This window comes from Chelonoidis abingdonii, unplaced genomic scaffold (genome assembly GCF_003597395.2).
Source record: "Chelonoidis abingdonii isolate Lonesome George unplaced genomic scaffold, CheloAbing_2.0 scaffold0003, whole genome shotgun sequence".
Classification (NCBI taxonomy): domain Eukaryota; kingdom Metazoa; phylum Chordata; order Testudines; family Testudinidae; genus Chelonoidis; species Chelonoidis abingdonii.
Window position 1 is genome coordinate 8,254 of NW_027424264.1, and position 26,659 is coordinate 34,912.

Genomic DNA, 26,659 nt, shown 5'->3' on the forward strand with positions numbered 1-26,659 from the left:
GACACACATGGCCACATTTCAATCTAATTTGGATTTATTTCACTAAAATCTGCTAAGAATATTAGTTAACTATGTTAGCAAAGAATATTAGTTAACTATGTTAGCAAAGAATATTAGTTAACTATGTTAGCAAAGAGCTAGAGAATGTTATTCCACATTCTATAATGGATGTAATAAACCACTGTCTGATATCAATTGCATTCTTTAATACATTTAAAATTTATTCCTATAATCACTTTCTAATTTGGTCACTGATAAAAATGTTTACCTACTCACTTTTAGTCCAAAATGTTGTTAATGTTCAAAAAAAGTCTTTGGCAAAGACTCCACAAGTGTAGAAGTCCATTAATACTAACAGCAAAGCTAAGTGATTCAAAGTGCCACTAAAAAACAAATGTAAACTGGTTCTACTTCTATAACAGAATCATCTTTCAGGAGAGAGAAATATATTGCTGAAAATGAAATTATAGTAATAAAGTTTTTCAATATACAATGTTGAGAGAAAACATTAAAAATTATATGAAAAATGCATCAGGCCATATTATGAAACTCAACCTTAAAACCTGTTTAAAAATGTTCTACAAATTATCTTCAGACTATTGTGTTTGTAAATTACTTTTTAAGAGCTTCTGTTCCAAAATGTAAATCCATCATGGGTTTTATCTTCCCTCCCTCATTCTCAAAAGATCTCCATGTTCTCACAGTTTGATAGAACAAGGTAATGATGATTCTATAGATTTTTTTACAATAAATGTAATCTTATATGCTTATTTCTGCTAACTCAAGGCCTAGTCCAAAGTCCGCATAAATCAATGAAAGCACATTGACTTTAGGAGGTTTTGGATTGGGCTCTGAATTCTTTAACACTGATACAAAGCTCAAAGATTTTTCAAGATCATAAATACAAATTAGCATATATCTTGTTTCTATTGCAATGCATCTGAACAAACTTCAGAAATAATTAAACTCTTTGCTGGTCATATGAATGCACTTCTTGTTCATTAATGTATTAAATAATAGGAATATACACATTATGTAACACAGTGGTAGGTCATTCGAATGTAAGCTGTACTTGTGTCATACCTGTATTTAACGGGAAAGAAAAGTAACACCACAGGTAACTCTTCCCTACAAGAATAGTTAACTTTAAGGAAAGTAACAAAATACAGTGTTAAGACACAATAATCAACTTCTCCTAAACTGCAGACTCCTAATTATCAGCATTAAATATGGACAACAACTTTTTTAAAAAATCATTACAACAAAGCACCATTGTCTGATAATATTTAAATAATTTTAGCGCTAAACCTAAAGGTGTATTGTATTTTTTTTTATGTAAAAACAAAACCTAATATCTTTTCTCCATTGCAAAGTATTATTTTGAAATTCTATTACAGAAAGTTGAGAATTTTAATTATCATCCAATTGTTCTGTGCAGAATTAGGTGGTATAAATTGTTTGCATACTGTTCGTTTCCTTCACATATTTTGCAATTTTATTGGGTGCAAGGCAAAGGCACTTGGTAAAAGTGGCTATGGATTATATCAATGCATGATAAGTAATCACACAGATTAGGAGTTATACAAATACTTTCATTAAAACTACAAAAATCCAACTTGGGACAATATGCAAATACACAGTGGTTTAAGAAAATTGGTTTGTTTCACAAAATAAAAAAAGTATTTGAATATTTACGCATGTCTTTCTTTCAATGTCACTGTCTGCTAGTATACTTAAATACTATTAGTTTGCAGTTGACTTAAACTGTAAAAATTCTAGTCAAGTTCTCATTTATATGTAACTGTTCATTTAGTAACTACTAAAGCCAAAAAATGAAATTTAACTATACTATACTATCATAATGATTTAACAGTAAATCTGATATAAATATTAAGTTCACAGTACACACGCAAAGCTTCATACCGCATATTAAAAAAATAAACATTAAACCCTAGAAAGCAGGTTAAACCAATTTATAACACTCTAACAAAAAACAGTTAGCAAAGTGCTTTTACAGGAATCAAATTTCTTCAAATCAAGTAAACAGTAGTGTTAGACTGATTCAGAAATACCAGCAAAGGATTACAGCACACCATAAACATGGTGAGGGGTAAGGTCCTCCCATCAAGTACTGTATTTACATGAGTGTCTTACATTAATGCTAATGGAAGGCACAGACATAAATTCCCCAATTCATGCATTGTGAGTACACACCTGTAAGAAGTGATTATGTGGTAAGTGAACCTGAGTAGCTTGTGCACCAGGAATGTAAGTGGAAAACTGAAAAGGGCAGGGGGGGAGCAATAACCATGGAACTTTAGAACTTCATTAATAGAATTCAATACGTAAAGGCAGTCAAACCACATTTCCTATAGTAAAAACAACTTAAAATATCTTAAGGTCAAAATGGATATCAGTCTAGCACTAGTAAATGGATTAATTACTACAGATATAATTCTTATCTAAAATACCAGAACATAAAATATATTTAGTTAATTAACATGATTATAAGTACCATGACTCTTCATCACCATTTCTTTTTTTCATCTTGCAGCAAGGACATTCCTGTTGTTTAGCTGCACAGTGTTCACAAAGTACATAATGCTGACATGGCTGCAGGATTACACTACGGTCATGTTCTTGGCATACAACACACTTCTTTGAATGAAGTTGGAAAATTACCTGTAGAAAGAAAATTGCTCTCAATAAAAATTCCAGTATGTAATGTCTCGGTGATTGCTGTATCCATATTATTTGATAAATTCTTACTTCAACAACACTTAATCTTCTGTTGGTACAATTAATAGCTAGTTCAAGCACCAGAATAGGGTAAACAGAACTGAGAATAGCCTATAAAGCAATAATGTGTTCAGGAAGGACACAAGTGCAAAACAAGCTGTGGCTCAAATTTTTCCCAGCAGAACCAAAACCTGGATGAGTAATACCAACCGAAACTCAGGCCAGGTCTACACTACAGACTTATATCAGTAACTACATTGCTCAGGGGTACAAAAAATCCACAGTCCTGAGCAACATAGTTATACTGACCTTACAACCCCAAGCCCCTACTGGAGACTTGAATTAACTACGCTGACAGGAGAAGCTCTCCCATTGACATAGGAGCATCTTCACTAAAGTGCTAGAGTGACATAGTTGCGCCACCGTATTGCTGTACATGAAGACAAGCTCTAAAACTGAGAAGCCTGAGCATTTGTCCTTTTGAGAGGCTGGTCTGCCACTGTGAATATCGACAATTCAATCTGACACATTTCCTCACAATGCATGTAATTTGCATCAGTCAGAGTGGAGACCTCCTAGATACACAATATAATACAAATCTGCTGATCAAGACTTTGGGGAAGCTATTATGTTGGCAAATGTGGCTGCCACAGCAGAAGGATAAAAAATAAATCTGACCTAATTGTTCTATGTAACTCCAACTGTCTTCCCTCTCACTTTACTGGTTGTAGATCATCATCCAAAGGTGAGTTGTGAGTCTGAACTTGGTGAAGTGTGTGCTTATAAGCCACTCTGTTTATAATCTTTTGTTCTCAATTATCAAGTACTGCTAACCCACAGAGAGTAGTCTACAAAGAATAACCCTCTTCTTCCTCAAAGCCCCTTGGAAACTCTGGTTCCACTGATGTCTGATACAAGACAATCAAAACAAGTTCTCAAGGTAAACAAAACTCTTCTTATCCCCTTTTTACTAGCACTAGCTTGTTTTGCTGATCTTGTCTGCTCCTTGCTAGTGTTTGGTTAAGAACATAAGAATGGTCATACTGGTCAGACCAATGGCCCATCTATCCTGATTCTAATAGTGCAAGTGACAGCTGCTTCAGAGGTAACGAAAAGAGCAGGGCAATTTTGAGTGATCCATCTCCTGTCATCTAGACCCAGTCTCTGGCAATTGGAGGTTTAGGGAAATTTGGAGCATGGGGTTGCATTACTGTCCATGTTGGCTAATAGCTATTTATGGACCCATCTTCAATAAATTTTTGAATCCAGTTATGCTTCTGGCCTTCATAACAGCCCATGGAACGAGTTCAACAGGTTGACAGTGAATTATGTTTGTTTTAAGCCCACGGCCTATTAATTTCATCAGGTGACCCCTAATTCTTGTGTTTACATGAAAGGGTAAATAAACATTTCCTTATTCACTTTCTCAACACCATTTGTGATTTTTTTTTTTTTTTTATAGACCTCTATCATATCGCCCCTAAGTCATTTCTTTTCTAAGATGAACAGGATCAGTTTTTAATCTTTCCTCCTATGGACACTATTGCATACCCATAACTGTTTTTGTTGCCCTTCTCCGTACCTTTTTCCAATTCTCATACATCTTTTTTGAGATGGGGCAACCAGCACTGCTGACTGTATTCCAGAATACCATGAATTTATATAATGGCATTATGATATTTTCTGTCTTATTATAAAGCTTAAGATTCTGTCACATATTTTTACTAAAAGTCAGGGACAGGTCACACACAAACAAAAATTCACAGAAACCCACAACCTGTCTGTGACTTACTAAAAATACCCGGGGAGGCGGGGGGGAACCTAATAGTTGGGAGTGCTGCTGGGGGCTGACCTAATCCCATCCACTCCTTCAGACGCTGCTCTGGCTGCCATGGGGCTGACAGCTGCTCCAGCTCTGCCACTGCAAAAGAAGTCACAGAGATCCCAGAAAGTCATGGAATCCAGGTGACCTCTGACAGAATCATACCCTTACATATCAACTATCCCGTTCCTAACATTGCTAGCTTTTTTTTCCTTTTTTTGACTGCTGTTGCACAATGAGAAGATGCTTTTAGAGAACTATCCATGATGACTCCAAGATCTTTCTTGAGTGGTAATAGTTAATTTAGACCCCATCATTTTGTATGTGTAGTTGTGATTGTTACCAATGTGCAATACTTTGCACTTATCAACATTGAATTTCACCTGCCATTTTGTCATCCAGTTAGTCAGTTTAGTGAGATCCCTTTGCAACACTTCAGTGTTAGCTTTGGACTTAACTATTTTGAGTAATTTTGTATTGTCTGCAAATTTTGCTGTCTTACTGTTCATCCTGTTTACCAGATCATTTATGAATACATTGAACAGCACAGGTCCAAGTACAGACTGAATCACGCTTGTCAACACCCTCAAAGAATTCTAATATTGTGAAGGAAAAAGATGCTTCACCAAAAGCTGTACTGACTCTTCCCCATGTCATGTTTATCTACGTGTCTGATAATTTTGTTCTTTACAACAGTTTCAACCAATTTGCCTGGTTACGTCTCCATATTCAGTACATTTTCTTTTGTCAGATTTTTGAGCCGTCATTCACGAAGACAGTGGCTAATTCTTATTTATGTTCTTCAGAAATTTCAGTGTTAGAGGTCACAGGGCATAAAAATATAACTTTTGTTCAGATTTTCTTTAGAATTTTTTAAGTGGAAGTCTGAAATTGTGTTCTGGCTGCCATATCCTCTGTTCATCTGAGGATTTCATCCAGAAACTTTAATAGTCTTTAGTTACATGGTAGAAAATGAAAAATTGGTTACAGCAGTCTGAAAAAAAGGTTGCTATGTTCTGTTTTCTGAGACATGTGTAAGATCACCACAGACTTGCAGAAGAAAGACTGCATCTTTAAAATGTAATTGTCATCTGTGATTAGGCCATCTTCATATTGCTAAATTACAGATTATATATAGGCCAATTTTAAAAAAAGCCTCTAATTTTGCATACATAATCAATTATAAGATCATACCAAGAGGTCAGAAATGAACTAAACTAACTTCCAAGATAACAATATACCACTTGAAAGGAAAGCAATTTCTTGTTTTAAATTTATTATTTACTTTACCATCACTAGCTGCCCACCTCACCTCTTCCACCTTAGTTTATATGCAGAGATGTCAGTTTCTAAATAGGAGACTTCACTACACTCTCTCCAGATATTTAAAGCTCTTATTTACACAGCTTCTCTTTAGTGCATTGTAGTTAAAAGCATGTTTTAATCTGTTTTTTCTCACTGAAAGATATCTGAAGTTGCTTGCCATTCTTGTTACAGCTGAGCACCAAAATAAAAAAAAATCAGTTGCACTGAGAAAATTTAAACTATGGCATATTTCAGACCAAAATGGTATTTAGATTTAACATTATATCAGTTTGAAATGAAACTCTGAATCAGCAATACAATACTGTTAAACTGCCTATTTTAACTAACAATATCCACAGTACAGACACACTTACCCCATCTACTGTTTCTAAATCTAAACGCAGCTGGTTTTGCAAAGAATGAAGCTTTGGTAATGGTATCTTTTTTATATCGCCATAGCTTTTCATATGGAGTACTGTAGTGGACAGACACATATCAAATTGTTCCTGCAGCTTTTTAAATTTATTTTCTAAGTCTTCTTTTTTCCGAAGAGCTAGTTTTTTGTCAGCATCTGCCACTTTAGCACGTTCCTTTGCCTCTTGGGCCTCTTTTTGCCATGCATCACATGCCTGGGACAAAAACATTTGCAGAAAGTTATAAAAGTATTTTGTAAACTAAGAACATAGGCATAACTATAAAAGCCCTCAAGATACAAGCAATACTAACCTTCAGCTACAATATGATTTTACTGTCCCCATCACTTTCCCTTATTCCCACCTCCCATTGTTTATCACTTCCTTTTGTTTTGTCTTAACTTGGATGTTAAGCAAGAATGCCATATCTACTTGTCTGTAAGTCTCTATGCACATCTATGGAGCTGTATATATAAAAATAGGAATTGTTCAGTTCATAATTTGATGGCAAAAGACAATAAAAACCTAAAAATACAGTATAGTAAAACTACTCTATTTATTATCTTTCAACAGCAGAAAAAATTAGAACTGTTGTGATCAGTGCAAATATGCCAGGAGATGGAAAAGAACAGAAAAAGCCCTTTACCACTCACCCCCAAATGCACCCGTGGAAACGCCAGACAGATGTTGACACTAGCATCCTGAGTGCTAGGGAGTTAGCTAAAATGTCCAGCTATGCCCCACAGCCCAAGCCATGTACTAGTTGTGTCCAATCTCACTTCAATCTGACACTAAACTGAGAGGAGTGGTAGATACGCTGGAGGGTAGGGATAGGATACAGAGGGACCTAAACAAATTAGAGGATTGGGCCAAAAGAAATCTGATGAGGTTCAACAAGGACAAGTGCAGAGTCCTGCACTTAGGACGGAAGAATCCCATGCACTGCTACAGTCTAGGGCCCAAGTGGCTAGGCAGCAGTTCTGCAGAAAAGGACCTAGGGGTTACAGTGGACGAGAAAATGGATATATGAGTCAACAGTGTGCTCTTGTTGACAAGAAGGCTAACGGCATTTTGGGCTGTATAAGTAGAAACATAGCCAGCAGATCGAGGGACGTGATCATTCCCCTCTATTCTGGATTACTGTGTCCAGTTTTGGGCCCCACACTACAAGAAAGATGTGGAACAATTGGAGAGAGTCCAGTGGAGGGCAACAAAAATGATTAGGGGGCTGGAGCATATGACTTATGAGGCGAGGCTGAAGGAACTGGGATTATTTAGTCTGCAGAAGAGAAGAAGGAAGGGGGATTTGGTTGCTGATTTCAACTACCTGAAAGGGGGTTCCAAAGAGGATGGATCTAGACTGTTCTCAGTGGTACCAGATGACAGAACAAGGAGCCTCAAGTTGCAGTGGGGGAGGTTTAGGTTGGATATTAGGAAAAACTTTTTCACTAGGAGGGTGGTGAAGCACTGGAATTGGTTACCTAAGGAGGTGGTGGAATCTCCTTTCTTAGAGGTTTTTAAGGTCAGGCTTGACAAAGCCCTGGTTGGGACGATTTAGTTGGGGATTCGTCCTGCTTTGAGAAGTGGGTTGGACTAGATGACCTCCTGAGGTCCCTTCCAACCCTGATATTCTATGATTCATTCCTGTATGCTACTGACATTCTGAAGCGGGTATTGGAGGGTAGACATGCCACCAGTTGCTGAAACAGCAGCAGCAGAGGTAACTGTTGAATATGCTCCATAAAGCCATTTTGTCTGTTTGTGTCAGTCTATAAAAGCAGAATGATTTAAGGGAAGTAACAAGTTAGATCTCTCTCTTGGCTGCTATTGATCTGTCTCCTTCATGCCTCCAGCACAATTTAGACATGAAAAGCCAGAAGTCAGGATTAATAATTTGGTAAAATGGAATAAAACCCCTACATTCAAATTACAATTAAAGATGCCTTGGTAAAAATAAAGGCAATAAGAAAGTGATCTTATTAGAAGTTATTCAGGAAACAAACCTTAATTTAGTGTCACTGTCATTACTGTACCTGCTTTACTTGTTGCCAAGAATCTTCCCATCGTTTTATTTTTTGATTGGCATCATCAAGTTCCTGTCTAACATGAGCTAATTCACTTCCATTGGTGTTTGAGTTTGTTGAGGGTATAGTACTACTGTTCAATATTGGGGATGGACTAGGAGAGAAACTCCCAGTTACGAAGTCCCAAATGCTCCCTGTAACACCATTTAAACCTGCCAAACACAGGACACAAAAATAAACATGTTGCACGCCTCCAATAAAATGCACCACATGGGGAACTAGACAATTAGATAAAATCACTAAGCAGTTATATTTTTTTAGCTGCAAGATATGTAATAACAGTTCCACATATGTTCAGAGATGCAGCATTAAGCAAAAGATTTTTTTAAAGTACTCAAAGCATTCCGGCAACCTCATTGTGTGTGGGTTTTTGTTTGTTTGCTTTCACAAAAAGCACAGCCCTGAAATGAGAACAGGAAGACTAGGAATCTCTTTCTATTCCAAAAAGTAGTTGTTGCCCCAAAATCTCGTATTTTCAGCTTCAGCTCTCTCACATTCTCTGCTCTGGATTCTAATTCACACTGTTTTTTGTAGCTAGAATGTTCTCCAACTAAGGTGCCAAGTGCCCTCTTTTCTTTCAAAAATCTCTCTTTAAAATCCACCATTTCCAGGAATCCTTTGTTGCTTCCTCCATTGTCAATAATCTCTCCTCACCTTCCCTTCCCTGAACTTTGTCCTATGACTTATGTTTACTTTGCTGATTAGTCTTAGGCTATATGTCTACACTACACAGCTTTTAGCAACCCAGCTGTGTTGCTACAGCCATGCCTCTAAAAGTTGTGCAGTATAGCCTCTGTTTGTCAGCTCTCCTACCAACAAAGCGCTGTTCACACTGGCGCATGTCGTCAGCAAAACTTTTGTCTTTCAGGGTTGTTTCTTTTTAAAACACCTCTAAAAGACAAAAGTTTTGTTGTTCTATTGCCAGAGTAGACATAGCCTTAGATAGGAAGCTCTTTGAGGCATGAATCTCTTACTCTATTTGTAAAGAATAGGATAAATTACTTATTTATAACAATAATGAAACTTTGACTTCCAGATGAGAGATCACAGGAAAGGTACACAGACTTCAGCTGAAAATCTGTTTGACTTGCCATGGACTCCCTTTATATTATACACAAAGGATTAACCATTCACATGACTTACCTAAAGAGTTATGAGAAGAGGCTGAAGTGCCTAACATACTATGTTCTGATTTCAAAGGCTGAGTCTGCTGTTGGTGAGGAGCCATAGTGGATGAAATAAAAGACTGAGACAACGACTGTGAAAGAGAACTGAGTGGAGAGGTTGAAAGGGAAGATGATGAATGTAAAGATGAGGAACGAGCAACAGAACCTGGAATATTGACAGGAGCTGAACTTCCCAGTAACCTTTGACCTATATAAAGGAAAAACATTTTTGAGTTACAAAGCAACACAGTAGGATCTCTCTAACCCCATCCTCATAGGAAAAGGTTAATCAGTTATTTTACTTTTGTAAACAACCTGTATTATGTGTAAGTGCAGACACTATGCATGTTCAATCCCATGGGTCACTGAAGAGCCACTCAGCCCACCTCCCAAACATACACAAGAGGTTCCTATGATGAAAGAAAACTTGGCCCTTTGTAGAATTATTTCAGTAAAAATCTGAATAAGACTGGAAGACTTAATGCACGACATTTCCAGAATGCCTCCAAACAAAGATCTCAAAGTAATTTACAAACATTATAAAACTCAGCCTCACAATCCTCCATGTGAGGTACATATGGAATTTGCAGGAATCACACCACTCACCACAAACATGTAACCACGCCTAGTATGGAATACAGCAGACAGCAAAACTTCACCACAGTAAATAAGGAAGAATACCAGTAACAGGAGTTCAGGTAGGTACAATGTATTTGGCCAAGCTGGAATTTGTTTAGAACATTTGCAAGTAAAGCACTGAAATACCAAATGAGCATAAGACAGAAATGCATCCACTTAAACAGCAAAATAACTGTGTTTTTTCTGGAAGATGATGGTGAAAGACAACCACTGTCTTTCAGGAGAGACAAAAATCAGATAGCCCCTTACCACAGGTGGCCATTAAAGATCTCATGCCATTTTTGCAAGAGTTGGGATGTTAAATTAAGTTTTCTAGACAAATTCCAACATAGGCAAATGCAATCCGTCTACATGACCTCCCCCCACGCCGGTTTCATTAGTTACAATATCCTTCACTTCAGAGGTTGTATAGTATTACCATTGATATGAGGAAGGATACAGAATCATAGGAATGGAAGGGACCTCAAGAGGTCATCTAGTCCAGTACCCTGCACTCATAGAAGCTCTAAGTATTATCTAGACCATTCCTGACAGGTGTTTGTCTAACCTGCTCTTAAAAATCTCCAATGATAGAGATTCCACAACCTCCCTAGGCAATTTATTCCAGTGCTTAACCACACTGACAGAAAGTTTTTCCTAAAATCCAACCTAAACCACCTTGCTTCCTGTCCTATCCTCATGCGACTAAACAAACACAATTTTTTCAATCTTCCCATATAGGAAGACTGTTTTCTAGGACTTTGATCATTTTTGTTGATCTTCTCTGGACTTTCTCCAATTTGTCCACATCTTTCCTAAAATGTGGTGCTTAGGACTGGACACAATACTCCAGTTGAGGCCTAATCATCGCAGAGTAGAGCAGAAGAATTACTTCTTGTGTCTTGCTTATAACACTCCTGCTAATACATCCCAGAATGATGTTTGCTTGCTTTTTCCCCCCAATGGTGTTACACTGTTCACTCCTATTTAGCTTGTGATCCACTTTGAACCCCAGGTCCCTCTCTGCAGCACTCCATCCTAGGCAGTCATTTTCCATTTTGTATGTGTGGAACTGATTGTTGCTTTCTAAGTGGAGAACTTCACATTTGTCCTTACTGAATTGTCCTTATGACATGGGGAGCAGACCAAATCCCTGTTAACAAAGTTATAGTATTAGCATAATTCACAGCAGATCTGACTTTACTATGGTCAGCAGCAGAGATAAATTCTAAGCTGCACACTTAAACTGTCAGACGTATTTTCTGGTTTCCATGAGGACACACCATTAACCCCAGTAGAGTAAAGTAACAGCTAACACATCACACTGTGTGCTTACAGAAACAAAGGAGTAGCCTGCTGTTGTATCTTTACTGAAAACTGGGGAGACAATCACTCAAGCAGAAGAGCATAACGTGTCCAAACTTTGAAGAAAGTCACTCTACTAGTACTGCTTGTTGCTCTCACAACAGGAATCACAATTCATAAAACCAGATTACCATATACAAAGAATGTAAAATCTGGTATTTAAACACAAAGTTGTTGTCAGAGCTAACTTAAAGGTGATACTAGTTATTTTGGTAATCAAGCTGTGGCAGAGCACAAGATGTCATAAAAGTCCACACAGTAATTATGTTATATCACGTGCTGCTTTTCTGTCCTTCCACTCTCTCCTCAGTTTTATTCCCCTCTTCCCTAAAATACACCCTCCCATGCAGTTCCTTTCCCTTGCTAAACCTTAGAAATAGGCCCCTTCAAATAAGTATTAACAAGACAGATAATAGAAAATATTGTAAATATCTCTTAAAAATTAATAAAAATGAATGGAATTAACTGATAGAATGCAGTGAGCATTTTTCCTACCATTCTGATTTTATTGCATTTCATTGTCCACACTTTCCTTGAACATTGACTATTTAAATTATATTTATTCTTCTTACTGTGTGCAAAGCAATTAGCAGCCTTCTGTCTCTCTGCAACTTATAATAATGTTAGTGGTTCTGAAGCCTTTTCTTTCTGTATATGTGACATTCATTACCTTGGGGGAATGTTCTGTAACCTCCATATTCCTCATTTTTTTATAATCGTGATCTTACATATAAAGCATGCCTTCTAAGGTATCAGGGGAAAGTTTATGATCTGCTGAAAGTCATTTGTCTACCCATATGTGTATATCAGTAATGCATATGAAGTTATGAGAACTGTGTTGTATTGTGGTCACTAAAACATGCTGTAAATTGGGGAATGAACCAAACATTAGCTCCTCAGAGGCAACAGCAAGGAAAGTACCCAACACCCAGGTGGGGTATCAATCAACCCATCAACAACCATTGTCCAGCAAGGGAGCTGTGATGCAATGACTCAACTGCATGAGGCCACACGAGGGGAATTGCTCAGCCTTGCCTAGAGACTCAGCAAGGTCCACTCAGACATGCCTGGACTTGTGCTCCCCAAACACATGAACTGAGGATATAAAACAGACTGAGTGCACACATACAGGGCCCTTCTCCTGCCCTCACCTTTGATTCAAGTAACTAAGACACTGAGAAGCAGCCAAGACTCCAACAGAAGAGATTGGCCCAGGTTTAAGGAACAAACCTGTATATTAAGGACTGCAATATACAGTGGGGTGAGAAACTGCTTAACCTAGATGTTGCCCAGTCTAACAGGGCTGAGAGTTTAGACTGCGTGCTTATATTTTTTTTCTTTTGGTAACTATGACTTTTTGCCTTTCACTTAATATCACTTAAAATCTATCCTTTATAGTCAATACATTTAACTGTTTATCTTTACCAGTAAGTTTGTATGAAGTGTGTGGCAAATCTCAGGTTTTGCAAAGGCTGGTGTATAACCACTTTCCATTGCTGAACTGGTGAACCAATTAATAAATCTGCATTGCCCATCTTGAGTAGTGCAAGATGGTATATTCCTGAGGTACAGTGCTGGGAGCTGGGGGGATTTGGCTGGTGCCTTTCTCTGTGTGACTCATGAGTGGCTTTGGGAGCATTCATGCAATCTAGCCATCTGTGGGGCACCACATGCTGTTGTGCTGAGTGATCATAATGCCTGGAGGAGCTTGCCACTGGTCACTAGCAAGGCATTCTGAGAGACAGCCCAAGCTAGAGAAAGTTAAGAGGGCACAGCAGTTCCACAGTCCCAGGCTATACCCCGGGGGGATCCCATCACCTTATGGTCGGGAGAGATCCTCTCCATGTTCCCGTCTCCCTCGTAACTCAGTATTCGCACCACCAAAAGTTTGAGAAAGGCTCGGGGTAAATGTCAACAGAACATATGTGCGATAAGGAAACAGCCAGCATGGAGCAGGTTACCAATGCACTAATAAATTATTTTAATGTTGCTTTAGTTTCCTACTGCTCCATGGAGATGTTATGAAAACATACCCTTATTTTCTTGGCAGTGTGTTGCTTTGAAATGCATGACAAATTAAATATTTCATAAAACTACAATGGCTCAGTTTTTTAACTTCCTATTTTTCCATTCTTTTTCTCCTTCCTTTTCTGCTTTCATCTAGAAAGGATGGCATTTTTAAACAGTTTCTTCCTTGATGTTTTTGTCCCCTTCATCCTTCCTCCCAGGTTCTCTACCCCAATACTGCTCTTCCTCTGTGTTGTCTCTTCCTCTCCTTTCTCAGAACAGGCCAACTGGATGAAGTATTCTCTCTCAGTTCTAAGCAGGAAAGCAAATAATGTAGAGGAAAATGTAGGTAGCTGGGAGTGAGCACTGTAAAACAAAGCTAGTCAGACCTTCAAATTAACTGGTCATTCCTTCTTTCAAATATGATTATTTTACTCATTTAATTCTTTGCATTGTTTCCTTTTAGCCACTCACTAAGGAAAAACAGAATCAACTTTTTTAAAATCAAGATGTTCAGGTCCTGCTTATTTTGAACACTGCCTCTGATGAATCTCAGTGTAACTCATAATCCTTGCACCTATTATACAAATAGGAAGTTTAAAATATAAGGGAGGAGCCAAGGTCTTGATTTTCCTGAGAAAGATACTGAACTTGGGACTGAATTGGAAAATGAGTTTTCATTAAAGCAATCTAGTTCAAATTTTCTTCACTAAATAGAATTGTAGAATAATAGTCAAAGCTTCTGAATCTGAAACTGGATCCATGAAGGCAGAGTCAATTGCCAGATCAAGGCCAAAGTTTACAGTATGACTGTCCACCACATTATGAGTTGCTATATGAGTCTCAGCTGTAAGATAAATCTTCTGAAGAGTCTGATAGGGAAGAAAATACTTTAAAATAAATAATGAAAATGGATAACTTTTGTAAACTGAGTTCTTACTTGTTAATCCAAGGTCACTGTTTTCTTGATCTTCTAATTCTTTATCTAAAGATGCAACATTTATATCACTAAAATGTAGATCTAAAGCAGAACCTGTTAAATAAAATATCATGTTAATGAAAATGTATCTGAATTACTGATAAAACTGTTATGTTTCCTGGAACTTCACAATATTATCTGGACCGTTATTATTATTATTTCTATTACAGTCATGCCTAGACGACCCTAGAACCTAGATCAGGACCCCATTGTAGGTACTGTACAGACACACAGTAAAGGAAAGTCTCTGGCTCTTGTGAGACAATGATTTTGCCTCTCGTCTACTAGAAATGTTTTAGTGTGTTAATCAAGTAGTGCGTGAAGGTGGGGAGGTCGGGGAGAGAGAGAGACACTCTGTTATGGATTAGAAATTAAGGAAGAGAGAAAAAAAGAGTAGTTAATCCTGCTGGGAAAGGGTTAAATACGTTCACTTGTCACCACACCTGAATATATGAGAGGGGGCACTGGTACTCTGGGGCTGAACAGTCCTGATGGAGGAACAGTCCTATGACCAACCAAGTCCGGTGACAATGTCTGAACTGAAATTTGTGTTATTTTATGGCTATGTAAATGAAGCCAAATGGAAGAGGATGAGTTCAGATTCTGCAGTGTTATGGACTGTATTTCTACAGGAGGTTGGGAAAAGCATTTGTTCACGTCACCACCAAACCTTCCACTGTAAGATGAAAGAGAATGCATTTTGGTGTACAATGAAGTTGGATGCCAAACCTTGGAGTTTGTCCAATGTCACTCCTCCAGAGATGTATCCACTTTATGGGCAGTTTATGGGCATAAGGCAGCAAGACAGTCGTCTCCATGTATTAACAGCTGGATTCTACTTCTATGAGTAGTTCCTTCACTCAAATTATTGCACGTGACTCAGTAAAAGAAGCCTGCCCCTTCAGTGTATTGTTTGTTACATCCACTGCTTTCTCTATACCTGGGTAATTAATTATTGTTGGTCATGGTCCAAATTTCTTGGTGAAGGTATAACTAAGGTCCAGAATCCAGAGAAAATAATACAAAAAACAATAATGATAATAAATTCATGGAAGCCCATGACTTGTCTCTAATTTTTATTAAAAATACCCAGGGGGAGGGGAAGAGACTAACAGTCTCTGTCCTGCTGCTGAGGGCTGACTGCTGGCCGCTGCTCCGGCCACCGGCTGCTGCTCTAACGGCCAGGCTGAAGCCGAAGAAGTCATGGAGGTCTGTTAAAGTCACAGAATCCATGACCTCCATGACAAATTGTATCCTTAATAAAAATAATAGTAAGTAAATAAAATTTTTTACAGTCTGTTCAAAAGCGTCTGGCAGCCTGGATTTGTCTGGAGGTCTGCCTATTGACTACCCCTGTTTTACAGTATCTCTGTGAGTAGCGTTGGAAAAGATGGACATAAAATAAGGGGAAATCATCAAGCTGTAAAAATCAGGTTGTTGTCTCTCTTCCCACTCATCTTTTTCCTGAATTCTCTCCCCCCAGCTATATTTCATTTATCTCATATAAATTCATGCTTTGGCTGTCTCTGACTTGAGGGAAGTAGATGGTCTGGGGCCTTATATACACAGCACAATTAGCAAAACTTTTGCTTCCTTGGTTCTTGATAGGTAGCATCGTCATGGTGCTTTGTCTCATTGACTACAAAGGGAGGAGAAGGAACTATGGCAAATAGAATTACTGTAACTAACATTTCTTTCCAGATTCTAAAAGATCTCACCATTTCCCTGGTCATCAATGTACATTTTCCTTTGATTATGCTGTCTTCCTTTGAGAATGCACCACAATTAATTTACCCTCCCTCCCATGCCGTCTCAAGCTAAAAATAAGTTTATTCACAATCCTGAAAAAAGATTACATTAAAACAGTATATTACACAGCTTCACAAGTCCACCTAATGGGCAGGCAGAATGAGTGTTATCCAAAAAATTCATTTTAGAAAATTTCACAAACTAAAAGTCCAGCCTTGTCCTTCCTTAACTTCCTTGACTAAGAACTCTAGGTTCAAATCAGCATCTAAGCCCTCATGCTTCCTTCTCTCTCCCTCCTTTCTCATCTCACTTACCCCTGGACTCCATACAGATAGGCTCTATTCCACTTTGGATCGTAAAGAGTCTCTTTTTGAACTCCCAAGTGTTATCTGGCATTAGCTTAGATACTATTTATGCCCTTCCTCTTAAACAGCAAGAAGGCCAGCTCCCGGGTCATCTTTATCAGTTTTCAACTACTTCTGATCATGTTTTCCTGCTTATTTTATTGTCCCCTAAGACACACAAAAATATGACTTTAATATCGGATGAGTAGCCATGTTAGTCTGGATCTGTAAAAGCAGCAAAGAGTCCTGTGGCACCTTATAGACTAACAGACGTATTGGAGCATGAGCTTTCGTGGGTGAAAACCCACTTCGTCGGATGCATGTCATCATAACTTTAATAGTTCAATTAACTGGACCCCAGTTAGCAATTTCAGTGCACCATTTCCCCAAAAAGAAATATCATCACTCAACAAAAAACAATACTACATGCAAAAAAATTACTTATTTCTGTCAAATAGGATTTCCTTTGTGTTCTTTTCTATTCATTACAAAGCATTAAGAAAAATTTTCTGAAAGTGAGCAATATTAGGTTGTGGAACACAGTTTCCTTAGAGAGCTGGTGAAAAGGCCATCACTTGAGACTTTTAAAAATAAGCAAGACTAAACACTAGAAAATGATTGTGCAGAATATTCTTGCACTGACATCCTAGAAATAATCCAACTGGTCTTTTCCATTTCTAACTTTTATGTTCTCATAATTTTGTGTAATCTTTTTGCTGAAATTTAAAGACTTCCTGTAGCACATTGAATCTATGCTAGTATTGAGCCCCAGATCCCAGATGTTTTCTTTACATAATGTATTTTATATATAAAACAGTCTTATCTTCTTGCCTTAAAAAACAAAAAAGTCTGAGAAAGTAGATAAACATAATAAAAAAAGAAAATTCTGCCACACTGTTACACCTGCAGAATTTCACAAATGTATCTACCAAGACTTCTAAAACCTTAGGCACATTCTTAAATATTAATAAGAATTAATTATTGACAGCTGAGGCAAAATGCATCACTTGTTGCCTCATGTACAGCAGTTTGAAGTGTCCACCTGTTGCTAACATCTCAATGGAACATGAGTACCTGAAAAGAATGAAGCAGCAAAGAAATAAGATGTCAGTCTTCAGAAAATAGTTATATAATATGTTACAGGGGAGATTTTCAAAAGGCACAAATGACAGTTAGGGATCTAGTTCCCATTTTTGCCTTTGAAAATCTCTTTCACATAAACACAGAACAATACTGTTCTTATAAAGTCAAGATACATGTAGCAGAAGTTGCTTAATTGAGGTGGCCTATTGTAACAGAATACACCCCTATATTTACAATCTACACACTACTGTAATAATCTTTGCATAAAATATGCTTTGTACGGTATCATTTGAAAAAACTAACTCTTAATAATATCATGGTAAAATGTATGTAACAACATTATATGTAAAGTTAAGAACATAAGCTTAAATCATGACTGAAGTGTATTTATCAGACAAATCTGGGGAGTGGGTAAACCTGTTTCTCAAAGATAAAGGACAAGATGACACCTAGCCAGGTGTCATCAAAGCTGATGGGCCATCACTTATCAAGTGGCCACTCTTTGTCAAGGAAAGGGTGCAGAAAGAAGAAGTTACTCACCTTGTGCAGTAACAATGGTTTTTTGAGATGTGTGTTCCTATGGGTGCTCCATTGTAGGTGTGCTTGTGATCAGAGAACTCTGGTAGCATTAAATATATGGAGATATACTCATCTCATAGAGCTGGAAGGTACCCCCAAAGGTCATTGAGTCCAGCCCCCTGCCTTCACTAGCAGGACCAAGTACTGATTTTGCCCCAGATCCCTAAGTAGCCTCCTCAAGGATTGAACTCACAACCCTGGGTTTAGCAGGCCAATGCTCAAACTACTGAGCTATCCCTCTCCCCATTAGGCCCACACATACGCTTTCCCTCCTTGTGCTGCACCATGAGGCTAGTCAGCATGCACAAGTTAACTCCCTTCAGTTCCTTCTCTACTGCATTGTAACTGACAAAAACTCAGAAGTAGAGGGGGAGGAGGATGGGTTGTGGAGCACCCATAGGGACACACATCTCGAAGAACTGTCGTTAGTGTACAAGATGAGTGACTTCTTGAGTAATGGAGCACCCTAGCAGTACCCCTTCTGGTGGGCTGGGGCTTCGGAATCAGGTCAGTAACAGATGACAGCACAGTGGAGCTGAAGACGGCATCAGAGGCGGAGTCTCCGGTAATCGCAAAGAGTTCCGCGAAAGTGTGGCTTGACACCCAAGTCACTGCTCTACAAATCTCTGAGACAGGGACATTCTTGAAGAAGGCAATGGATGAGGAGATCAACCTCACGGAGTGTGTACAAATAGAGTCTGGAGAGATCATGTTGTGAACTTGGTAACACTGTCCGATGCAATTCAAGACCCACTTGGAGAGTCTTTCGGCTGATATTGCTGAGGAAGAGTCTAAGGGACTTCCTGAAGGCCTCTGTCCTGTCCAGAGAGAAGGCCAGGGCTCTCCTAACATCTAAAGTATGCAGTATAGCCTTTCTGTTGTCCTGGTGAGGTTTGGGTAAAAGATTGGAAGGTGAATCAATGGAGAGGTTACCTGAGATGCTGCACTCCATAATGCTTTATAGAAATATGCTTATGAATGTAAATATGACATAACTGAAATATGTTTTATGCTAGATATGCCATGTAACATATCTGTGCAAAGTTATGTTCTTCTGCATGTATTCATCATATTTGTATGAATGTATCATTCTTGTATCTGAAACCAGAAATATGAAATATAACTCTGGGGTCTTATTGTAATTATGTGAAGTGTGGGCCATTAATGGTGGCTTGGAATCTTAATGGCTCCCATTAACCAGGACAATTGGTTGTAAAGGTTCTGTTTACTTGCAAGTCTTCCTGTATACCTGTGTGCTGACAAGTGGGTAATGAAGTCTTACAGTGACATGTGATCATGTCACCTGAACTGGAATCCATCTTTAATCTGGTGCTTTTCCATTTAGGAGGAGGGGTGGGAACCCAGAGAGGGACAAAGGATTCCTGTCTTGTGCAAAAGATATATAAGGGGGTGGAACAGAACAAAGGAGGCTGTAGTCATGAGAAATCCCCTAGCTACCACCTGAGCTGGAACAAGGACGGTATCAGGGGAAAGGATTCGGACCAGATTAAGGAGGAGTTCAGTCTGTACAAGAAGCTTATTGAAACATCTCTGAGGGTGAAATTTTATATGTATTCAGTTTTCTATTATATGAGGCTTAGACTTGCGTGTTTTATTTTATTTTGCTTGGTAATTTACTTTGTTCTGTCTGTTATTACTTGGAACCACTTAAATCCTACTTTTATATTTAATAAAATCACTTTTTACTTATTAACCCAGAGCAAGTATTAATACCTGGGGGAGCAAACAGCTGTGCATATCTCTCTATCAGTGTTACAGAGGGCAAACAATTTACGAGCTTACCCTGTATAAACTTTATACAGGGTAAAATGGATTTATTTAGGGTTTGGATCCCATTGGGAGCTGGGTATCTGAGTGCTGGAGACAGGAGCACTTCTTAGGCTGTTTTCAGTTAAGCCTGCAGCTTGTAAGGGAATGTGGTTCAGACTTGGAACTGTGTTTGCAGCAGGCAAGCGTCTCTGGCTCAAACAAGGCAAGGTACTAAAGTCCCAAGCTGGCAGGGAAAACGGGCTCAGAGGTAGTCTAGGCACATCAGGTGGCAGTCCTAAAGGGGCTTCTGTGATCCAACCTGTCACATTACCTTTGGGATGAATTTTGGATGCAGCCTGATCTGGGGGATGGCATGGATTGCACTCTCAGCAAGTTTACAGATGACACTAAACTGGGAGGTAGATATGCTGGAGGGTAGGGATAGGATACAGAGGGACCTAGAGAAATTAGAGGATTGGGCCAAAAGAAATCTGATGAGGTTCAACAAAGACAAGTCCAGAGTCCTGCACTTAGGACAGAAGAATCCCATGCACTGCTACAGACTAGGCACCGAGTGGCTAGGCAGCGGTTCTGCAGAAAAGGACCTAGGAATTACAGTGGATGAGAAGCTGGATATGAGTCAACAGCATGCCCTTGTTGACAAGAAGGCTAACGGCATTTTGGGCTGTATAAATAGGAGCACTGCCAGCAGACTGAGGGACATGATCATTCCCCTCTATTCGGCACTGGTCAGGCCTCATCTGGAGTGCTCTGTCCAGTTTTGGGCCCCACACTACAATAAGGATGTGGAAAAATTGGAAAGAGTCCAGCAGAGGGCAAACAAACATGATTAGGGGGCTGGGACACATGACTTATGAGGAGAGGCCAAGGGAACTGGGATTATTTAGTCTGTAGACGAGAAGAATGGAGGGAGGGATTTGACAGCTGCTTTCAACTACCTGAAAGGGTTTTCCAAAGAGGATGGATCTAGACTGTTCTCAGTGGTACCAGATGACAGAACAAGGAGTAATGATCTCAAGTTGCAGTGGGGAAGGTTTAGATTGGATATTAGGAAAAACTTTTTCACAAGGAGGGTAGTGAAGCACTGGAATGGGTTACTTAGGGAGTTGGTGGAATATCCTTCTTTAGAAGTTTTTATGGTTAGGCTTCACAAAGCTCTGTCTGGGATGATTTAGTTGGGGATTGGATTGCGGTTAGACTAGATGACCTCCTGAGGTCTCTTCCAACTCTGATATTCTATGATTCTATTAAACCTCTTTGTCGTTATATCTTTTTTTGTTCTCTAAATCTGTGTGAGTAACTCCATTTAAGATGGCAAGTTGTTGTATATTGTTTCCTTACAAGGACAACAGACCTTTGTTATGTGAACTGCTTAGGAGAGGGCTGGACAAGCGCAGTGCAGAATACACATTTTGGGGGAGAAAATCTGGGACTGAGAGTGTGTTGGAGTCACTTTGCATGTAGTAACTAAGACTGGTGGAAGCCAGAGTGTGACTGAATTGTGCTGGCAGGCTGCAGCTATACAGATACTCAGGGCAGGACTTGCTTGTGGGAAGGCTGTTTGTGAGGGCCCAGGTGGGAGCTACATCAGAAAGGTATTGTAAGGCACCCAAGGTTGCAGGGCAGGGCTGACAGTCCCTCAGTGGTCTGGACTCCACCAAGAAAGGTCATACCTACTGACATGTTTCAGTGAATTTTTTATTTTCCAAAGATAGTGCCAGTAAAGCTTAGACGTTCCACAACAGATTCTGCAGAGATCAGAAATTCTGCATTGAACAAGAAATCCCAGTTATATTCAGTGGGATGGGCCGTATCTTATTTCTCAATTAACCAACATTATTACTGTTCCTACTAAGCAGCAATTCTTCCCAGGTGAAGAACACTGGAAATTAGTTCCCTCAGAAGCATTCCTATTAAGTGAATTTTCCTGACTGGAGCTAAGTTAAAGAGAGTGCATTCTATATTTTAATTTTTCCCAGTATATAAAAAAGTATAATACATGCATCTGCGCATTATTAAAAACCATAAAGCAGAATACCATGACGTGCTGCAGTGTCATCCAAAGCTACAAGTACTCATCTTTCATGTAAATTACTTAGGGTGGATTTTACAGATATTAATGTTCATAAACAGCAAATACTGAATATGCATAGCAATTATTCCTCAAAGTTTAATCACTTGGCTAGTTTAATATTTCCCCCTCAAAATACCAAAAGGAATTAGAGGAAGATAATGAACCCTAATTATCCATATTTGATTGAATTTTTTTTGTTAAATTAGAATAGTAACCAAACCACCCTAATCTTGCAAGGTTTCAGAGATAGCGGTGAGAAGATGTTATATTTATATAATTTACAACTTTAAGTTTAAAACCAAAATCACTCAAAGTTAGAGCTTTGTGGCAAACACCAGCATAAAGCACACTGGTAGGACCAAGTTACATATCACTTAAATAACTGGGTTTTCTAATGGGTTGTCTTGACAGTGACAGAAATAGAGGACATTATTTTCGCTGCACTCATACACATACACACAAGGCATAGCTATCACAACTCCGACAATTATATTCACACATGCCAGTAATTCAAGAGGCTACGTCCTTGCTTTAGGGAGAGAAAAGGCAATAAATCACGGTAAACACACCAATGTATGCATAAAAGAGATCCCAGTTAGCCCAATTTTACTGATTCTGTTAACAGAAACAACTGAAACTGCAGTACATTTTTTATATATGCAAAAACACACACACCATAAGAATATTTCACAGTAAGAGAAGCAACATTCTGCTTACCTCAATACCTAATTCAATTGGAACATCAAAAATAATCAAATATAGTATATCATGAAAAACCCAGATTTATCATTGCATTTTGCAACATCTGCCCAGCTTCTCATGTCAATAAAGTATTATTGAAAATAAAATATAGTATTTTAAAATATTTTGCTCAATTTTGATCTTTTTAATATTTTAATTTTTAAATTAAAGCGAATTTACTACACTGGTATGTATTTTACTGTCATATTAATAACATTACATTACATCCAACCAACCAAAATGTTTCAGCTAGAATATCTTTCTTAGTAAAATATGATTTACTTGAATATTGCCAAATTTAAACACTGGTTATGAAAACAGTTAAATTATATTTCTATTACTTTTATTTTAAAATAATCAGAAATAAGACTGACCAGGATTTGCAATCTTAAACCACTGGAATTTAAGAATAGCTTAAAATCACTTATTTTCAGTTGTATGTATTAAATAAGTTTTTTAGAAAAACAACTATGCACTTATTATAAAGTCGGTGAAAACATCTTCCATTTAATATTCTTCATTGATTTCTCTACAGAAAGAAATCAGATGCCTAACTTACCCTCTCTGTAAGTGCTGAGTCACTTGTCTGCAGTCTCCTGGTCTCTAGTACGTATCAATTTAAACAGAATTGTTCAGCTGCACCAGCTAATCACAGCAACTCCCTAATCACATGCCCTAAGCCACAGAATCTGCCAATGAATGCAATATGCAGTGTGCCTGTAGCTATGTTGGTCCCAGGATATTAGAGGGTAGGTGGGTGAGATAATATCTTTTAATGAACCAACTTCTGTTGGTGAGAGAGAGAGAGCTTTCAACCTTACACAGAGCTGAAGAATCAGCTCCTCTCTCTCGTATTACCTCACCCACCTTGTGTCTCTAATTAATGCAATACACTAGACAAAAGAACGTATATTTGTCTCAGGCAGAGTCAATGACGATCCATTTACATAAAACGTTATCAAGCTGGGGAGAAGTTAGTGTGGCAGCTATGTCCCCAACAGGAGAGAAAAACTTCATCTGGGCAATAATCACAGGGGAACTGAACTTCAAATGATAAGTAATGGAAACAACTGATTGCATGTAATATTACTGTACTATAAAAGTGTATCAGTTAAGGTCTTATGAAAGCTAAAGACACATTGGAGAGTAATATCACTGTGAAATGTATGTACAATATTAACACTATAGGAGGAAATATAGATACCGTACTTAATTATATTATGCTTTAAAATCTGTGACCAAACACAGGGAAAAATAGCTCCCTTAACTCCTGTCTGGGAGAAAACCTATCTACCTGTCTCCAATGAAATTAAGCAAGGTATGACCAAAAACAATGGAAGCCCCATTTACATATGAATCAGCAGGGGGCTGGGAAGCCCACAGGAAGAGAACAGCAGCATGAGGTCATCCAGACTAAACAGCAAGTTTGGGAAGATATAAAAAGAGAGGAGAAGCCATCTTGGACACAAGAGGACAGAGCTCTCGCAAGCTGATAACGACGGGTCCATCTAACAAGGGGGCTAAAGTCTCTGGGAATGGAAGATTTGTAAGGATCTTGAACAAAGACTGTAGCTTGTTAAGGTAGGTCTTAGCAATTAGAAAGCCTATTTTTACTTTTGTTTGTAACCCTTTCTAACTTTATTCCTTTTACTTGGTATCACTTAACTGATATTCTTTTGTTAATAAACTTGTTTTATTTTTACAATAAACCAACTCAGTGCTGTGCTTGAAAAGAAGAGTGCATTTACCCCAGGTAAGTTAATAAGATATGATGTGCTCTTGTTTCTTTAAAGGAGCAAACAAACACTATTATTTCTCTGAGTGTTCCAGGAGAGGGTTGGATGCTTCTGCGTAGTTTTGGGGAAATTTGGGACAGGGAGTGTGTTGGGGTCATCTCTGCAACAAGTAACCAAAGAGTGGTGAGCTCCAGAATGGGGCTGCTGTATTGTAAGCAGGCTGCTGGGGCCAGAGCACTGGACCTGGGCTGCATAGCACACAAACACTCAGGATACTGCATGCTTGTGTCTTGGATGGAAGCATCCTAACAAGAAAACCACAGCAGCAGAGCATTTTAAGGCATTCAGGGTTGCAAGGCAGGCAGTGACACAATCCCCCATTGGTCTGGATTGCAGCCCAGAACGTGACAAACATACTTTTAAGAAAAACCTCTCCATCTCTGCTCTCCTTCATTTCATCACCTCTGTGGTTCGTAGGAGATTCCTGATGCTCCTTTGTGCTGTCATAGTTCTTGATTCTATTAGTCAACCCACAATGGACCAGATCTGTCCTCACCTAACTCCCACCCAGAACACTTTCAGTCAAAACAATGTTTCTATTTTTAATAGTTAGGCCTCCTTTTTTCCTCTTCAAAATCAAAACCAATAGACTCTGGAAGCTAGTCTGGGAGCTGACCCACAGTAACAGCTGGTCTATGGGAGAACTAGATCTACGGGTGAACGTGAAGTCGGAGGTCCTAAAGGGCTCTTACCCCCAGTCCCTATCCACCTTTATTGCTGTTTCTGCTCTTAGTGAAAAGTCTGGGCTGCGGCAATAACAGACAACCTGTGGAAGTCCTAGGGGCAAATAGCTGGAAGCAGTTTGAAGTTGTAAACAGCTCTCTCAGCCTGGCTCCCCACTCACTGCTGCTTGTGGAATGTTCAGAGCTATAAGTGCACATTGTCCTATTTCCTTTATTTGGTTGAATTTAGAGCTGTCAAGCTATTAAAAAAATTAATCTCATGGTTAATCGTGCTGTTAAACAATAATAGAATACAATTTATTTAAATATTTTGGATGTTTTCTACATTTTCAAATATATTGATTTCAATAACAACACAGAATACAAGGTGTACAGTCACTTTATATTATTTTTATTTCAAATATTTGCACTGTAAAAAACAAAAGAAATAGTATTGTTTTCAATTTCACCTAATACAAGTACTGTGTGCAATCTCTTTATCATGGAAAGTTGAACTTACAAATGTAGAATTATGCTACAAAAAAAACTGGCATTCAAAAATTAAAATCAATGTTAAACTTTAGAGCCTACAACGTCCCATCAGTCCTACTTCAGCAATCGGCTCTAGACATAAACAAGTTGGTACCAATTTGCAGGAGATAATGCTGCTGCTTCTGTTACAATGTTCACCTTGAATACAGTGGCTTTCGCATGGCACTAGTTGTAGCTGGTTCGGGTCGGCCAAGATAATTACGTGCCAGATCCATTAAAGAATTCACATGTCCCTTCTATGTCTTCCAATTACACTTCCAGAGGGATCATGATTCTATGGCTGTGATGTGCGTTCTGCACGATAACAATCCAAAGCATGTGGACCGTATCATTGTTTCATTTCACTCATCTGAGTCAAGATGCCACCAGCATGAAGGTGTGATTTCTTTTTTGATCGGTTCAGTTTGTAGTTTTCGCATCTGAGTGTTGCCTCTTTTAAGACTTTTGAAGCATGCTCCACTATCCTCATCCCTCTCATATTTTTGATGGCACTTTCAGATTCTTAAATCTTTGTGCGTCAATGATGTGTAGCTATTTAGGACAATTCTCACATGCGTACCTGCTTGCTTTTGTCAATCTTCAGTGGAATAGTGTTCTTAAAACAACTATGTGCTCGTCATCTCTGAGATGACTATAACATTGAAATATTATGGGCAGGAATGTGGGTAAAACAGAAGCTAGGGGACTACAGTTCTCCCCCAAGGTAGTTCCAGTCACAAATTAAAATTAAACACATGTTTTTTTTTAACAAGGCATTCATCTGCATGAAGCATTGTCCTCTGCATGGCGC

The 26,659-nt window shown here is 38.5% G+C and overlaps 1 protein-coding gene across 7 annotated transcripts in view; it reads right to left on the reverse strand.

The window, feature by feature from the left end:
- Positions 1-200: 200 nt before the first annotated feature.
- UNKL (unk like zinc finger) overlaps positions 201-26,659 on the reverse strand; it is a 131,262-nt gene continuing 104,803 nt past the window's right edge. For 3 of the 7 annotated variants that reach the window (XM_075061297.1, XM_032789481.2, XM_032789477.2), the window contains 6 exons: positions 14,460-14,552; positions 9,507-9,737; positions 8,313-8,515; positions 6,241-6,495; positions 2,516-2,682; positions 201-383 (listed from right to left, as the gene is read on the reverse strand). In XM_075061297.1, the coding sequence (XP_074917398.1) occupies positions 302-383; positions 2,516-2,682; positions 6,241-6,495; positions 8,313-8,515; positions 9,507-9,737; positions 14,460-14,552 (1,031 nt within the window). In that variant the 3' untranslated portion in view covers positions 201-301. Of the gene's footprint in view, positions 2,683-6,240; positions 6,496-8,312; positions 8,516-9,506; positions 9,738-14,459; positions 14,553-26,659 lie in introns of all 7 variants that reach the window. The other 4 variants (XR_004374905.2, XR_004374904.2, XM_032789479.2 and 1 more) reach the window with 4 other exon arrangements.